At 35.6% G+C, this 18,093-nt stretch overlaps 1 protein-coding gene across 4 annotated transcripts in view; it reads left to right on the forward strand.

Annotated features, from left to right (window-relative positions):
- Positions 1-17,094, forward strand: part of ATP2C1 (ATPase secretory pathway Ca2+ transporting 1) — a 67,809-nt gene extending 50,715 nt beyond the window's left edge. For all 4 annotated transcript variants that reach the window (XM_050709167.1, XM_050709168.1, XM_035549665.2 and 1 more), the window contains exons 14-27: positions 488-583; positions 694-783; positions 2,139-2,243; positions 3,894-4,050; positions 5,933-6,103; positions 7,123-7,220; positions 8,937-8,987; positions 9,766-9,932; positions 10,526-10,594; positions 12,929-13,045; positions 13,702-13,849; positions 14,489-14,584; positions 15,424-15,565; positions 16,281-17,094. In XM_050709167.1, coding sequence (XP_050565124.1) covers positions 488-583; positions 694-783; positions 2,139-2,243; positions 3,894-4,050; positions 5,933-6,103; positions 7,123-7,220; positions 8,937-8,987; positions 9,766-9,932; positions 10,526-10,594; positions 12,929-13,045; positions 13,702-13,849; positions 14,489-14,584; positions 15,424-15,565; positions 16,281-16,417 — 1,644 coding nt within the window. In that variant the 3' untranslated portion in view covers positions 16,418-17,094. The remainder of the gene's footprint in view (positions 1-487; positions 584-693; positions 784-2,138; positions 2,244-3,893; positions 4,051-5,932; positions 6,104-7,122; positions 7,221-8,936; positions 8,988-9,765; positions 9,933-10,525; positions 10,595-12,928; positions 13,046-13,701; positions 13,850-14,488; positions 14,585-15,423; positions 15,566-16,280) is intronic.
- The last annotated feature ends 999 nt before the right edge of the window (positions 17,095-18,093 follow it).

Raw genomic sequence — 18,093 nt, forward strand, 5'->3', positions numbered from 1 at the left:
TATGCATTAAATCTACAGTTTTACTGTTTTTAACATCTCTCGAAAGTCTCAGCTGAGAGGCCATTCAACTATGATTTTCTTCTTCCTGCATGAAAGTAGGTCTTGGCTGTGTACTTCCATTCCACCCAAGGGGGTATGCATTATCAACCAGGAATAGGAGGAAAAAATTAAAAAGCAAAAGGAGGAGGAGAGAGAAAAAAAATGTCCTAATTGAGTAAGGAGATGGGAATAAAATTGTTACGTTTTTGAAAAATAATGCCTAAAATGTTTAATTGAAAAACTCAATTGCCCTCAGGTTTGTTCCCTAATCCGGTACCTGCTACATTAGATGTTAAGTAGAGGATTCTATTCGCACTGGGTAAAATGCATCATTATGCATGACATTGTTTTAGCTTTCTATAGTTCGTAGTAAAAAGCTGAGATTAAAACAATTTAAGAACCCAGCAAATGTTACATTACATGCTACCTTTGGCTCTTTGTCTTACAGGTTACTGGAGTAGGTTATAACAGGTTCGGAGAAGTGATGCTTGATGGTGAAGTTATTCATGGTTATAACAACCCATCCATTAGCAAAATTGTTGAGGTGAGATATTGGCAGAGACAGGTTTCTTTTAATTGATGATAGCACTAGAGTTATGCACATGACATTTACTCTGTGTCATGTTTTCTCCCCTTTCCGTCCTCATCTTTTAGGCTGGCTGTGTGTGTAATGATGCTGTGATTAGAAACAACACCTTAATGGGGAAGCCAACAGAAGGAGCTTTAATTGCACTTGCTATGAAGGTGGGTACTTAATGGTGCTTTTTTTGATTCATGGTAGGTGGCAAGTATGTAGAAATGTATTTTTTTTCTCATTTTTCCCTTATTTGCATCTCCTAGATTTGTATTGCAACTGCTCATCTCTTGTGTTTCTTATCATTTAGAAGTCTTTGGGCATTCTGAAAGATAAAAGTTATTTAGAATTGAAGTACTGCTATTTTGTCTGCCATAGGCTAATTTACCTGTTGCATATTGACTGTGCTCTTTTCCAGTTCTCATCAGAAGTAGTAATAAGTTGATGACTGATATGTTGGTGGCTGCACCATTTACGGTGCCGTTTAAGTGCTGGGCACAGGTAGTTTGAATTGTGGACACTCTGGTTAAATGATTTTTTTTATGCTGTGACACTTGGTACAGTTACTGAGAAACATAGCAAGATATCTGAGTACTTGATTTTTCTGTGAAGGTAAATAAAATCATAAAAATATTGAAAGGTGAATGCATTACAATCTTTTTCCTCCCTGTGTAACTGAGGACTGAGATACCATCTTGCTGAGATTTTATTCCAAGTCTACAGTCTTTGACTGGAAAGGACTAAAGTGATATTTTGTCAAGAGCCCATAGAAACAGAGAAGAACGGGGATTCTTTCACATCTGTGGCAGGAAAGGGAGGTAGTGAAGGAGATGTGAAGGTCCATAAGTACTTGAGAATGGCTTATGGCAGGCTGCTACTTACACATCTTTTTTTAATTGGCACTTGGACTTGGTTAAGGAGAGAGCATGGAATTCACTGAGTTGCATTTTGGGGTGGGGAATGAAATGCATTTTGCCTGGAATCTTCATGGTTAGTTTCACATTAATTGTTTGGGGGAATTCAGCTAACAGTTAAAAAAAAAAAAAAAAAAAAAAAAAAAAAGCCATTTCAGGTTAGATCATTTGAACTTTAAATCAGTGACTTGCGTCCTCCAGACTGTCAGTCTTGCCTAATAATTTTTAGGCCCTTTTAGCAGAGAAATTGTATAGATTAAAAAAAAAATACAAAATATGCGTTGGGATTTTGGATGTGTTTTGTCAAACAAAGAACTAAGTTGCTAGTCATTGTAAAACTTGTCTGTGAATGGTCATAATCTGGAACGTATATCAAGATCCTTGAATCAAAGATATACACTGAAATGGTGTGACTTATGCTGAAGCCTCAAAGAAGCTACCAGGTTCTTCTGGTGCTTGTTTTTCAGAAGTTTGTCTACATGGAGCAATGTTCTGAAAAGCAGTTTTGGAAATGAAAGTGATTTATTGTTAACTAAGAAGTCTCAATAAATTGTTTAGTTGTTTGGAAAAGAAAGGTGCTTACATTATGTTGCTTTTTCTGTTTTATGCAGATGGGTTTAGATGGGATCCAGGAGGACTATGTAAGGAAGGCTGAATATCCCTTCAGCTCAGAACAAAAATGGATGGCTGTTAAATGCGTTCACAGAGCACAGCAGGTAAACTTCAATCACAATTTTCTTGTGCACTGGTTCTGTAGAATAGTTATGTACCCTGGTTAATGTCCTCATTTTTCACTTCAGAGACCATGGCAAGCTGGTGGTAGTGCACTGTCCTGGGAATATGGTTTGATTATCTAGTTTCAGTTTCAAGTTCTGAAAGAGATTAAGAAGGACAAGAAATTCTTTCTATAAAAGGCATACTGGGAAATAATTCTAAGCATTTTGATATCTGAGACTTTGAATGTCTACCTGGCATTTCTTCCTTCTTCTCCCTTATCAAACATTTAAAGCAAGTCTGTGAATCTTCTGCTTTTTCAGGTCTACATAGTTATATAAAGAATTAAAAGCAAGAAGATGTATAGGTGTTGAATAGTCAAAAAATGCTTTTGTTTGAAAACATGGGTTTTCTGTTTTTGATGTGGACAGCACATTGCTCAGTGTTCGCAGGTTTTATATTAGCATGTTTTGGATTATGAATACAAGCAATTCTTAAATCTCCTTTTCCATCTTCTGGTGCTTTCATGTACATATTTACATGTATATTTCATTTAGACCAATCTGAATATTTTTGTTAAGAATATTGCCATAATCACTGCCAGTCTGGTAACTGGAGATATGTTCAACAGCAGATACTGGATTTGTGGAAAATGTCATGGTATTTCTGACCAAAAATGGCTTGCAAACAGTCATTCAGTATCGCAGTAAAATCTTTGCTTTGGAAACAATGCATTTGACTCCTTTTTTCTTTATAGAGAATGAGGTGGTATAATCCTTGTCTGTATGAAAAGTAGGAAAAAAATCATCAAGCAATTCCTACTCACTGATTCACTGTGTCTGATGTGTTTTCGTATGAGCATTTTTAAAAGATTGTTGAAAAATTGGAAATGGTTTAAAAAGGAGCATAAATTATTCAAAGGCTAAAAAATACAGTAGAATTAGAGCTCTGTCAGTTAAGCCTATCAGAAAAATTGAGGTATCTTGATGACTCTGCATAAACACTTTCACAGGGAGAAAACAGATGTATTAAAAAGAGCTTTTTAGCACAACAGGGGAGAGAAGATGAGAATCAGTGATTGGAAATTGAGCCAAGGCAGCAATTCTTAATGGAAAAGAGGGTAAGGGAAAGGATGAGTTGATTTAGCATTGGAATAAATGTTGAAGGATGGTGTATTTTTAGCACTTTGATGCCATCAGGGCTAGAGTCTTTCTGAAAAATGTTGGAGTTGTGTGATACAAGGATACAAGTGATATTTAATGCCCTATGGAGGAAAACAGGGTCAGATGATGAACTGGAGATCTTTGAAGTCTAACATTCTGTGTAGGTTTCATTGCTGTCCTTTGCATGGCCTCTTTTGTTTATAAACCGTGACCCCACAATGTCTAAAATGTATGATGTCTACTGAAATGAGATACTGATTATTATCTTGGCTATTTTGATATTAACACTCTTAAATACATACTGTGTAGAGAGATATTTCAGATAATGGATTTTTAGGTTTAGAAGCATAGCTTTAATCTGCATTATATGTTCTGAAGACTTTTCCAAGAAGTACAGATATGCCATTCTTTCTTATGTGTACATATGTGCATATACAATGTGTATTTTTATATGTATACATGTGTGCACGTAATTCCTTTCTCTTTTAGGACAAACCAGAGGTTTGCTTTATGAAAGGTGCCTATGAACAAGTCATTAAGTACTGTACATCATATAACTGTAAGGGACAGACCCTACCTCTTGTTCAGCAACAGAGAGAGCAATACCAGCAAGAGAAGACGTCCATGGGCTCTGCAGGACTTAGGGGTAAGACTTTTTCAGTGTCTCAAAATAGCCACTTTTAAATGACACTGCTTACTTGTTCAAAAAACCCCTCAGATACAAGAATTTTTATTACTGTTCAGTAAGTGCCACTGGGTTGGTTAGTTTTTCATTAAAATGGGGGAGTGGAAAACGGGTGCTGTATGTAGCTTAAGGCCTGCATAACAACATAGATTAAATTGCACCAGGTGAGAAAAGGTATTGCTGGTTCCTGTCATCTCCTGCGTCTGACCATAACTGAAAAAGACATTGCTAGTTGATAGCTTCCACATCTCAGTATAGATCTTATTATAAATAAAAAAATAATAATGTGAATGTGTTCATATTCCTCTTTGGCTCTTGGCACCTTTGTGAGTCAGGCTAGCACAACTGATTGCAGGTCAGAAGATGCCATTAAGATTACATTTTATATTAACCTACTGTGCAGATTTTTAAATGTAGCTGGAAGTATTTTTCATTAGATGATTGATAGGAGGTGGTTGTGGGTAAGCATTATACAGGTCACCATAGCTGTCTGTCTTTGGCTTCTGTAAAGAGATCTCTAGGCTGTTATGTCCATCCAGAGGTTTTAAATGTGAAACTACGGGTACTGTGTGGCTGTAGTGGTTTTTCTCTGCTATGCAACTGAACTCTACCACAACCACTCTCACTCCCCCTCTTCAAAGGGAAAGGGGGAGAATATATGATGGAAAGGGCTCAAGGGTTGAGTTAAGGACAGGGAGATCACTCAACAATTATTGTCGCAGGTGAAACAGACTCAGCATAGGGAGATTAATGTAATTTATTGCCTGTCACTAGCAGATTGGAACAGTGAGAAACTAAAGGAAAACTAAAACCACCTTCCCCTCCTTTCACCATTTTTTTTTTTTCCATTTCTTAAATCTGCTTTCCCAGAGGCCCAACCAGTGTCACTCACAGGCTCAGCTCTGGCCAGCAGTGGGTCCCTTTTGGAGCTGGCTGGAGGTGGCTCTGATCTGACATGGGGCAGCTGCTGGGCTCTGCTCACAGAGGCCACCCCTGCAGCCCCCCTGCTACCAAATCCTTGCCACGTAAATCCAAGACAGTCAAGGCTCAGGAAGTTCCTAAGATACAAATTCCTAGAAATTGGGAGGGTTCACTAGGAGTAGTATCTCTTTGTACCTGTTTTCTTCAAACAATCATTCTTTACATGCCTGCCTTGGATAACTGTCAAACAGCAAATCTTGTGTAATGTTTGAAAAAAGTGAATCTGCTATTCTCTTGCAAATCTCTCATTTAAATATATTTGAGTTAAGGTTCCTACTGTAAAAGACATCCCAGAAAAATAAAATCTGCTTCTATTTAAAAACAAACAAAAAAGGGCAGCAAATAAAAATACGTTAACAGATCCTCCCTTTGTCCTCTTGCATAAAAGACCATGCGTGTACACAGAAACCACAAGGCTTAAATGGCTTTCCTTTTCCACACAGTGGAAGCATCAACACTTTCAGCTGAGAACAAATAGGAAAGTTTTCTTTAAATCTGAAATGTGTGTTTGATAAAAAGACTTCTCATTAGAAGAAAAGAAATGCAGTAGGCTATTCTGAATACTTAAGGTTACAGATGTTGCTACCGAGGTTTAAGAAAAAAAATAATCCCTGTCTTTTGCTTTATTCTAACCTACTAGTTCAATTAGGGCTCAATTCTGAATATCCACTTGTGTTAAGCTAATTTCAAGTGGAATACTCAGATGAATGAAGCTACTCATAAATGTTTTCATCTCTGAGGCTTCTGGTCAATATGCAGACACAGTTGTTTTAATTTTAGAAAACAAATATTAGCAGTTGTTTTAACTGGTGTAAATGTTATTTTCAATTCTTAATTTACTTTTTTCTTTGTCTCCTAAAAGTTCTGGCCTTAGCTTCTGGTCCTGAGTTAGGACAACTGACTTTTTTGGGGCTTGTGGGAATAGTTGATCCTCCACGGACTGGTGTAAAAGAAGCTGTCACTACACTTATTATGTCTGGAGTTGCAATAAAAATGGTTACTGGAGATTCACAGGAGACTGCAGTTGCCATTGGTATGAATAGTCCACTTCTATTCGTTTTTCACTTGTTTTCTGTGTTGGCAATGCCTAGCTAATTGGTTTGAAGTGTGGGTATTAAGTCTTTAATATTTGTGAGTTCTGTGTATCAGGTTAACATATGGTGTGGTGGAATTAGAAAAAAAAAAAAAAACAACAAAAAAAATCTAGTCTGAAGTGATACTTGGATTTCAGCTTGAATTGTAGTTTTTCTAATTTGGTAATGTATGACTGCTGTTTTAGACTATATATTTTTCTTACTGCATTCTGTCGTAACATGCTTGATTTCTGACTCTTACTGTTACACACCCAACACCACCCTGCCTACCCTCAGCTTTGGATGCTTGTCTTACAGCAACAGAGAGAAACTAAAATAGGTGTTGACAATATTTAGGATGGATATGGCACTGATGCTTTCTTGATCCAGTTGTGTCCATGTAACTAACTGTGAAGTTTAAGTACTATTAATAAATTTTGAAATTACTTAACTTATTTTTATAATATAATACATGAAAGTGTAGTACTTCAGCCAGAATATAGATTCTTTATATACAGGATGATGCTGAAAAAGTTGAATGTGCACATAACAAGTACATCCCCAAATTACCAGTACTTTGTCAGTTACAGACTTGCAGCTGAGAGTTGTGCATATCCCCATCTCATTTTCTGTCTTGTTACTTTTGAATTGTAAAGTCTTTAGAGAGGACTGGGCTCTTATATTTACAGTGTACCTAACACAATGAGGTACAGACCTTAAGACCTAAAAAGTTTAAAGGAAATAAATATCTGATTAGAATAGGCTTGTTAATTTGTGTTTCTCAAGAATTCAAGTAACTTACTTCAGTGTACTGAATCAATAAGGTGTTATTGATTATTATTATTAACAATAGGGTGTTCTGCTATGGTCATTTCAAATCTGAAATGCTGCAGAAAATAATAGTTCTAAAAATAATTATGTGCTTAATGTTGGTTTTTAAAGTTTATTATTGTAACACCTTTTTGTTATCTATTTCCAGCTAGTCGACTAGGATTGTATTCTAAAAATTCACAGGCAATCTCTGGAGAAGAAATAGATGATCTGGATATTCAGCAGCTTTCTCAAATAACACCAAAGGTTTGTTTTAACATGTTACTGAAATGCAGTAAAGTATATATTTTATATTGAGAAATGCATTTATCTGTGGAAAGCTGAAATTTAACTTTTGAGTTACCAATAATAGAAAGAGGTGATACACTAAATTAGTGGAAGCTTTTAGTACAGAGTATTAAGCTGTCACAGGTCCAACAAAAGTCTTTCAGTCTAACACAAGATTGTACGAAGCTTTTCTTTCAACTCACAAGGTTATCTTTTTAGTGAGTTCATTAGTTCAGTCTCTTCAAATGATTCAAATAGCTGTGTTTTTTGTTTTTGTTTTTTTTAACTTTTCAGCAACTGTATTGGAAGTTTCATTTTGCCACCTTTTAGTGAGCATCACCTTTTTGTATTGTTAGACACTTAGACAATTTCATTTCTTTGAGTAGCTTATATGTATAACACTTTAAATCTGCTTGTTCAGACAGTCCATCCTTTTGTAATTCATAAGAGGAGCTGTCTGTATGTTTAATGATTTTAGATTGATCTGAGGCCACTAGTTAAGAATTTTGAAAAGATCTGTTCATTACATTGGCTGGTTAATACCTTTTACTTATTAAATAAATAAATGTATTAACCAACATCATCGTTGCAAATGTAAAGTCATAATAAATGTAATTGTCAAACTTGTCTCTGTTGCAAAATTTATGCATCAAAACACTGTCCTGTTTGCAAAAGAGCGCAAAATGCAAAAAAAAAAAAAAAAAAAGCTGCATCATGCTTGAGTGATGCAACTAAGCCAAAAGCTGGTATTTACAATCAAGAAGTATGCATATGGAGTGAGCACATTAACTTGAAAGCTTTGTGTCTGTCGTTGGCGAGTCTCAAAAAGCAAATTTAGCAAAAAAAAAACAACAAAAACAAACAAAAAACAAAAGAATTGTGTGGCAAATATCTGATTTATTTAGTAATACTTGTTCTTACAGGCTGTTCACATTAAATAACTAGAAAGAGCAACAAATTTTCATTTCTGCACATTTGACCTCGGACACAATTTGTTTTCAGGCACATATTTAAAATCTTATTAAGAATTAAGTAAAAACAACCAATAAGGTTGATATCTGTGTACAGTCTAATGTGTCTGCTGAGAAATCTAACTTCTTATCCTGCCTCTTGAAAAGGAAGAGTAGATGTGTGTGTTATCGTTATGGATCTTCATTGAAAGCTGAATTCCACTTACTCAAATTTCAATTTAGAGTAGACCAGAGATCAAAATAATGCTGAAAAATAATTCCTTCGAAGCTAGAATCTTCATTATTTAACATTAGAACTTCAGCGTCTTAATGCTATGCTACATAAAATAGTAAAATTAAAATTTCCTGAGTAGCTTGCCACTAGTGCTGACAAGAAAAGCAGCACTATTTGCTGAGTCAACATGGCAGTTGTCTGCATGAATTTAGTCAGGAAGGCCAATAGCAAGCCATTGTAACTCAGTTCTTTCACTCTTTCAGGATTTTTAAACTGCAAATTCTATCTTGAAATAAGTAGCACCAATTTTGTTTACCAGGACACACTTTGTCTTCTCTTAAATTAATGGTTTCACTCTAATCAAAATACATTTTACTGATGCTTCAGTCTCAAAGCTAATGAGAGCATAGTTGGCCTTAGATAATGTTTTTATCCTCTAGCTTTATAGTATGCAACATGAGTCTTGAAATTTCTCAAATTTTCACTGCCTCTTCATTGTGCTTTTAACAGGTTGCTGTATTTTACAGAGCGAGTCCCCGACATAAATTAAAAATTATAAAGGTATGTCTCACTAGAGACTAGAGTGCTGGACAGCGACTATAGGCACTACAAACAGTACCATTACTTAAACTACGTTGTGGTACAGTGTGTCTAGATGAGACCAGAAATATGAATGGTTTAAAAGTGAAGTGTGTTTGAAAATATTACTTGAAAAAATATATTAAGTCCACAAAGGATATGCAGCTGCTGGGAGTCAACATCAGCTTTCTTGTATGTTGGGAGCTGGGAGTTGAGACTGTGTTGCATTGCAGCTGAGTTGACTGTAGGAACTTGAGAGAACCGTATTTCTGCTACTTCTCAGAACAGGATAAAAGGGCATGAATTTCAAGTCATGTCTGAGGTAATGCTTCTGTTCAGAAGCTTAGAAACAAAGCTAACAAGTGACATGCTTAGTATAACAATTGGAAAAGCAACAATAAAGAGAAGGAAGTAAAACATTATGAGACTGTTGGAATATTTTTGAGAATTATAAGAGGATGATAACATTAACATATAAGTATAGTATCAGTCTCTCTATATAGCTATATAGCTCTATTTTCTCTTGAATGCAGCTTTTGTATACCTTAACTTTCAAATGTAGACTCTGTGGATATATGAACTAAAATTTAACCTAAAATCTTGTATAAAAAATTCATTAATATACAAACAAATGCATTTCTTTAGGATTTTATAATGGAATTATAAAAAATGGGGGGGAACAGCTAAATGCTTGTGTCTAGAACAGTTGTATAGGATGGGTTATTTCAAGCACTATCTAAATTCTTTTTCCTTTCTTTAGTCCCTGCAAAATAATGGTGCAGTAGTAGCTATGACAGGAGATGGAGTGAATGATGCTGTTGCTCTGAAGGCTGCAGATATTGGTGTAGCAATGGGGCAAACTGGAACAGATGTTTGTAAAGAGGCAGCAGATATGATCCTCGTGGATGATGATTTTCAAACAATAATGTAGGTGGCATTTATGTAGATACGTTATGCTATACAGCTTTAATGAAACTTTCCCTAGTGAATGAAAGAAAGAGTGTTTTTTTTGCAGCAGAGTATACTTGGCCTACGTATTAGAAATCACTTAATTACTGCTGTAATTCACAATTTGTTAGACAAGTTGTGACATATGGTAGAGGTTGAAAAGATGGTTTGTACGTATTTCATTCTGGCGCAGTAAGAATACATGGTCTTCTGAAATCATGATGTATTTCTATGATTTTTGTAAAAGTGTGTGTTTTGTTTTTTTTTTTAAATTATCTACCTTGACTCAGAAGGCCTCATCAGGGATGGTGGTGTATTTTAAAAGACTAGGAGGAAATTTTAGTATTGACATTTAATTTTGAAAGCTTAGTTAAGCAGGCCAGAATAAGAACCATTGCAATTGATCTTATAATAAAGTACAATGACTGTCAAAGAACGTTAACTCCGCTTGTTTCTTGACACTTGTATTTCTGATTAAAATAACAGAAATGACGAACTTTTTTGGTTTGTTTTAAGCTTTTTGGCAGTAGCCTTATTTGTCAAATGGTGTAATCTTTGGTTTTTAATTGCAGGTCTGCAATTGAAGAGGGTAAAGGAATTTATAACAACATAAAAAATTTTGTTAGATTTCAGCTGAGCACGTAAGTCTAAAACATCTTTGATATCAGACAGTTCTAACTACATCACGAAGCAGATGCTGTATAAATTCACACAAACATTTTAGATTTTACATAGTATGCTGATAACACTGTGCACTGGAAATATCAGTGGTCATAACTGCAAAAGATTTCCAGGACTGAATTTTCAGTATGTTGTACTTCATGGCTTGTTTCATTTTTAAATAACCAGAAAACAGTGCAGTAAACAGACCTCTAACTTTGTTCTTCCTATTGAGATGTGAAAAGTCAGTAACTGAGAGGATGAAGAGTAACAGAATAGCTCTGCCTTAGGGCTCTTGTTTAAAGGAGAAGTGGGTAGTCATTCCCTTCTTAACCAGAAAATGTATTTAAGTCAGAGAAAATGAGGGAAACAGGAGGTCAACTTCTCTGTAATCCATATACTGCTTTGTGGAGTGAGTTCTGTGAAACTGACTTCCTTTTCTTGCATATAAGGATCCCTATGCATTTGTGGTGTTGCCTAAATTATCTGCATATAAGATGAGTTTATGAAGCCTCAGTTTCAAAAATGTATTGAGCCTATTTTATTGAATTAGGATTCAGGAATGTGGTTTTCTTCTTCGTTGTGTTGTTAGTGTACTTTTTTTGAAGCCATTTATTTTGGAGTGGTTGACCAAAGTTTCAGAAATTAAAACAAACAAAAATAATCAAAGAAAATTCACAGAAAATATACCTCACCAACCTCTTAAAATTTGCCTAAAAACTGTAAGAAGTGTTGTATATTTTCCATCTTGTATAGTGTCCTGAATTGGTAGGAGACTTATTCTGCTTCTGAAAAAGCATGAAACATAGATATTTTAGGGAAGTGTGCATGCCTGCTAGCCTTGGAAATAGTAGCCTTAGGTTTCTCATGAAGGAGTTACCCTTTTTTCTGCCCCTCTTTGTAGGGAGAGCATATGAGGGTTCAGTAGAGCTCTGAATTCAGAATTATTGTAAGCTTTGCTCACTTCTTGTTGGATATGAAACCATTTAATCTTGCACTGAAACCAATTAGTGCATAACTTGTTTAGAGAGGTTTCTAATACCAAGTTTGCAAACAGCTAATCTATTTTCAGTCTTCTCTCTAGTTTCCTCATTTGCTAATGAGCAGTGATGTGAGTATTTTTAGGGAGTCTGAGTAGTGTGCTTTGATTGATTTGTCAAACTGGTGACAGGTGCACAGTCTGGTTGTGTTTATATCAAAAGTGTATAAGAAGTTTGTTTTTCAAAACCATGTACTTCATGTGCAATAAAAGTATAAGACCCAGTTCCATAGTGGAAAAAATCAATTAGGAAGGTGAGTGTTAATCTGAAATGCCATTTTAAGGTTCAGGAGGTTTTTAAGACACACAAGTGCTGCCTTTTAATTGCCAGAACACCATTTTAACTACAGATTCTAAATGAATTCACGCCTTTCATACTGTGAAATTCAGCAAGGGAAAATGTCGGGTTCTGTACCTGGGACATAGGAATGCCTGACAGAGGTACAGACTGGGAGATGAGTGGAAGAGATCTGAGGGTACCGGTTGACAGCAGGCTCAGCATGAGCCAGCAGTGTGCCCTGGCAGCCAAGAGGGCAAATTACATGTTGGGGTGCATGAAACACAGCACAGCCAGCTGGTCAGAAGAGGTGATTCTCCCACTATATTTAGCATTGGTGTGGCCACACCTTGAATATTGCATGCAGTTCTGGGCTCCGCAGTTTAAAAAGGATTTTATGATACTTGAACGCATCCGAAGGATGGCAACAAAGTTAGTAAAAGGGCTGGAGGGCATGTCCTTTTAGGAGAGGCTGAGGACACTTGGTTTGTTTAGTTTGCAGAAAAGAAGGCTCAGAGGTGACCTTGCTGCTCTCTACAACTTCCTGAGGAAGGGAAGCAGAGTTAGGTGCTAGTTTCTTCTCCCTAGTGAACAATGACAGGATGCTCGGGAGTGGCACAAAGCTGTGCTGGAGAGGTTCAAACTGGATATTAAGAAAAAATTCTTTACCGTGAGGGTGGTCAAACACTGTAATGGGCTTCCTAGTGAGATGGTTGGTGCCCCAAGCCTGTCAATGTTCAAGAGGCATTTGGACAGTGCCCTCAGTAACATGCTTTAACTTCTGGTTAGCTCTGAAGTGGCCAGGCAGTTGGATTTGATCTCTGAAGGTCCCTTCCAACTGTACTCACCTTTTAAAGTTATGGTTATGTCAGTTGTGATTTAATTTGTCAAAATCTGTACCTACTCTTAAATATGTGACGTTTTGCTTACGAAGCAGTTATCAGTAGATCTTCAGAAATGTTCTATGCTGACAGTCATAAAAATGGATTCTTTCAACAGGAGTATAGCAGCATTGACTTTAATCTCACTGGCTACATTAATGAACTTTCCTAATCCTCTCAATGCCATGCAGATCTTATGGATCAATATTATTATGGATGGACCTCCAGCTCAAAGGTTAGTAATTATTTACCTTTACTTTAAACTCTGTTAGTGGTCTGTAGTCCTGTTATTTCAGCAAGGAAAAGGCTTGCTTGTAGAAGAAACTCTGTGAAGTATTAGGTTTCAGTGATACTTTTCTGAAAAGTAGCAAACATTTTTCTTAGAATTATACTGCAAATATTATAATTCAGTGTTCGTTATTTTGGTTTGCTTTAATGTCTAACAATGCTTGGTTGGGGTCACAGCATGGATATGTCTGTGGAACCTGAATGCAAGATACTGGTGTCTCTCCGGGTCCTTCCTCTGACTCTCCTCACTGCAGATAGATAGTAGGGGATCCCTTAGTTAGGCTGATTAAGGTAGCAGAAATGAGGGACATTACAAATACAGCAAATTCCTTTAAAATTGACATCTACTAATTTTGATAATGTCTGATATCACATAACTTCAGGCTTTCAAACTGCAGTGTTAGAATATTACCTGTTACTAACATTTATAACTCAGTGCTTTGAAGATGAAAAATAACAGATGCTTATTTGAATTATGTGATTCTTAAGCTGTACAGAGAAGATAAAAATCTTTTTTTTCAACTTGTAAAATCTGGTCTTTATATAGAAGCAATTTATTATTTCTATGATTATAAAAATCTAAGTTGTTGTTTCGATTTTAAGTCTTGGGGTGGAGCCTGTGGATAAAGATGTTATTCAGAAGCCTCCAAGAAATTTAAAGGACAGCATTTTGACTAAAAACCTGATTGTTAAAATACTGGTTTCATCAATAATTATTGTGTGTGGAACACTGTTCGTCTTCTGGAGAGAGGTATGAAAAAAACATAAAACTTAAAGTAGTAGCAAACACTTTCAAAAGAAGTCATTTTTATACTAGCAGTTGGAATTTGGAATTTGCATGAACTTAGTTGTAAGATTTATCCATACTTGTTTAATAATAATGAAGATTGGAGGGGATGAATTTCAAAGCAGCAGTTGAAATGAGCAATACAGTTCTGTTGCTCATCATACAGTCCTATTGCCCAATCTCTGTTTTAACAGGGACTTTTTCAGGACCCAAACATATTTGGAAAACTCCAATGGGCATAAATTTTTAAAATGTTATAGCCAGGCTATTATGAAACAGCCATTTGCTTTCCTTTTCCAAGTAGAGAAGAAAGTTTGTTGTTTTTTTTTTTTTGAACTTCTTGTAGTGCCTAGAATTCTTGGTATTCTGTCTGCTTGCATAGATGTTTGTTAAGAGTCTTCGTTTAATTACAGCTTGGAATTATAAATTCTTTTAAATTACAGGTGTGTAATTCTTGTTGTATGATTTATTAAATCAGCTTGGGGCAAACAGTTGTTTTTGCTTTCATGTAGCTAGTCAAACTTGAATTATTGCAGTAACTATGTTTTGTTGTTGAGGGTTTAAATTAAAGCATGCTGAAACCATCCTATTTTTTGTTGGCAGTTACGAGACAATGTAATAACACCTCGAGATACAACCATGACTTTCACCTGTTTTGTATTTTTTGATATGTTCAATGCATTGAGTTCTAGATCTCAGGTGAGTGATTCACATTGCCATTTACACATTATTTACAAAAGCAGTATTTTTCATCTAAGGAGGATCTTGCTGTTTTTGTTTCAAATGCAGATTTACTTTACATGTACTGTGAAGCTTTGGAGTTAAAATAGGTAAATAAAAATAATTAAAATTAAAAAATACTATATAGGATTTCTTAAATTACAGATAAGTGTTGATTTCCTTAATTTATGATGCAGAGCCTGGTAGTAATGCTGCTGTCCTCACAGGAGCAAGGAAAGTTTTATTAAAATCTGAAGTGTGGTGGTCCTTTGTATTGCTACCTATGCTTGGTTGGATTTTTTCTTTCCTGAAAATCCTGCCAGTTCAGCAACTTTTTCAGAATCTGAAGCTTTTTGGAGGCCTTATTTTATTTTTAACTTGTAACTTCAAGGAAAGTTGCTTAAACTGTTCTTTCTGTTTATATTTTTGCTCTAAGGAAAAAAGGTCTGAAACTTCATGCTAGTTGAAGAAAATATATACTACTACGTATATGCTACTACACTTATGCTAATTGGCAGTCTGTTTTCTGATATGAACATCAGAAAACATGTCCTTTTAGTATTGTGTGCACCTTCTAATGCACTGTACTTGCAGAAAAGTGAGCTCAGTAAACAGATCATTGACTGTGAAGACAAGATACGCATTCAGTTTACCATGAAACTAGCCTCTCAAGAACTTGTTGTGGATTATCTTCAAGGTCAACAATATATTTTTACATTTCTGTAAAAGTCCAGATGAAAACACTGTAGTTATGAATATTTTTCCTGTCTAGACAATGGAATTTACATGTACGGTGTGATTTATCGTTTATTTTACAGACAAAATCCGTCTTTGAGATTGGACTTTGTAGTAACAAAATGTTTTGCTATGCTGTCCTTGGATCTATAATGGGGCAGTTACTGGTCATTTACTTTCCTCCACTTCAGAAGGTTTTCCAAACAGAGAGCCTGAGCATCTTGGGTAAGAACAGTTTCTTTTTAAAAACTGTGTATTAAGGATTAATTTGTGAATGCATTGGCTGATGGTTGTGGGCATGGCATTTAGGGACATGGTTTAGTGGTGGATTTTGTAGTAGTAGGCTAGTGGTTGGACTTGATGATCTTAAGGGTCTCTTCTAACCTCTATCATTCTGTGATTCTCTGAGAGTTCTTTCTGCCTATTTGTATACAGCAGGAATACAAATCCTGCTGACCTGTTTTAAGAGGGGAAAAAATCCTTTTAGATCCTTTGTTTGGAAATCATGATTAAATGTGTATTATACGCAAAACAGGTGATTGCATTCTTAGGTTTCTGAAGTGCTTGTGTATTTTAAGGTTTTCAGTATGAGTATTGATGCAGGCAAAATGAAGCATAGACTTTGGAAAAGTTTTTTTAAAAAAGTATTTTTTCAGTATAAAGTTAATTATGTTGCTTAGTGTTCTTTGCTTTCATAGGTATTAATAAAAATAGTTACGAAATATTCCAAAAGTTTGAAATATCGTGCATGTCCTTGTGATTTGTGCATAAACTGTGCATGTTATTTGTCTGGTTCTGCAAAAATTGGTTCTTGCTTCACTTCTTCTCAAATTACTTAATAATAGGGAGGCAATTTGAAGGTTTTGTAAGTCGTATTCCTTTGTGAATCTGCCCTAATCTTTAAGTAGCAACTTTTTAAAAGGCTAATTATCTCTTCTAGACTTATTGTTTCTTCTGGGACTCACTTCCTCTGTGTGCATAGTGACTGAGATCATAAAGAAGTTTGAAAGAAGCAAGGAAAAGATCCAGAAACGTGGAAGTTCTTCTTCGTCAACTTCGTCTTTTCTTGATGTATGATGCATATTGCATTCTTTTTGTTTGCAAACTTAGGGATTGCTGTCTAAAGATGTAGGAGAAAGCAAAACAATATTTGGAGGATTAAGAAATCCTGAGGGCTTTTGTCAAGTCCTTTGTTTCACTGGCTAATGATGAACATTCACGTTTCAAGACTGTTCAGAACTTAACTTCCAGCTGTGGGAGTAACAAATGAAATTATGCAACTTTGGTAACATTTTTCCTCAAACCAATTTACTTTTGAGATTGAACAGGATTTTGTGTGGGGGGGATTTAATTTAAAGAAAGATCTAAGCCCAAGTCCCATTTTCTGCACTTAAGAGATATAACTGTAAAATTCTTCTCTTAGATATATATATTTTAGTTTGTTTTTATTTAAAACATTGTACTATATTACTTTTATGGTGGTGGGACTTTGCTACTAATACAAGGATTAAAAAAAAATATTTCAGAGGCATTCCACTGGGTTTAGAGTCTGTCACAAGAGTGCCATATTCTAGCTACTGTATTTATTTACTTTATCCTGCAATGTGTAAGCGGCTCAAGTACCTTGTGCTAGTTTTTTTGTATCCTGAGTTCTTTTGCACAGGATGTGACCGCTGTCGGATCACTGTTTTTCTTTTTTCTGTGATTGAAAAGCCTATACTGCAATTTGAAGTAAATGTTTGCTTTTCTTAAAAGTGTGCTGTCTCTTTGCTTTAAAAGAAACTGGCATTTATGCCAGATTGTCAGGCGTGTTTTGATAATTTCAGATGCTAGCTTTATTTCACATTTTGTTCCATTTTAGCTTACAAATGCCAGAACACTTCAGTGGTTATAAGTACTATTATTGAAATATTATTGTAGTAGTATACTAAATTAGAAAAGGAATGCACTCATTCTCACTCCTAATGGCAAAAAATCCTGCCCTTGTTTGAAAGAAGCTTATTTTTTCCTTCTGTGCCCCTCCTGTTCTTCCTTCTTCCCATCATAAAAATAAACTGTTTACTTTTAGAGTAACTTAAAATTTTAACCTTCAGAATGACTTTTTGTGGCTGGAAAAGTGTTATAGTAGATTGATGTCTCTATATGTTAAAATTAGTTTTTAATATATGATAAGGCCTAAATACTCTTAATATTCAGCAATTAGAAACAGTCTTTTCCCTCAAAATAGACTTGAAGCTGGTGTCATCAGTGTCTTTAGAATAGGACTATTTATCCCCTGAGGAAAAATGCAAGGAACAATCACCTAGGGAATCTTGAAAAGAGGATGTGCAAGATTTCTAGGGGGAGTTGGAGATGGAATGGTGTATCTTTTGCTTCGCAGTGTGTGGATACACAGCTTTTCACATTGAAGCCTGAAAATAGTGTTTTTCTTGGTATTAGTTGGGGGACATGCTGTCAGAAGATAATCATCCTGTCTGTAAGGTTAATGAGGGATTTTAAATGGGCACCAACCAGGATGTTTTTTGCACGTTTCTTTGTGGCTTGCTCCATGTGCCATGCTCAAAATCTGGGGAGTTCATGAAAAATAAGGCAGTTTGGAAAGTGTTATATGAATCTCTCTGCTGGTAGTTTATTTATTTATTTTTTTTCCCTGGAGATTCGTAGACTTGGTCAGAAGTGTGGCAGCACACAGGAAATGAGTTCATTTGCTATGCAGGAACCACTGAGTCAGCTGTACGCACGCAATTCAGCCA

Source organism: Cygnus atratus, chromosome 2 (assembly GCF_013377495.2).
Source record: "Cygnus atratus isolate AKBS03 ecotype Queensland, Australia chromosome 2, CAtr_DNAZoo_HiC_assembly, whole genome shotgun sequence".
NCBI classification, from domain to species: domain Eukaryota; kingdom Metazoa; phylum Chordata; class Aves; order Anseriformes; family Anatidae; genus Cygnus; species Cygnus atratus.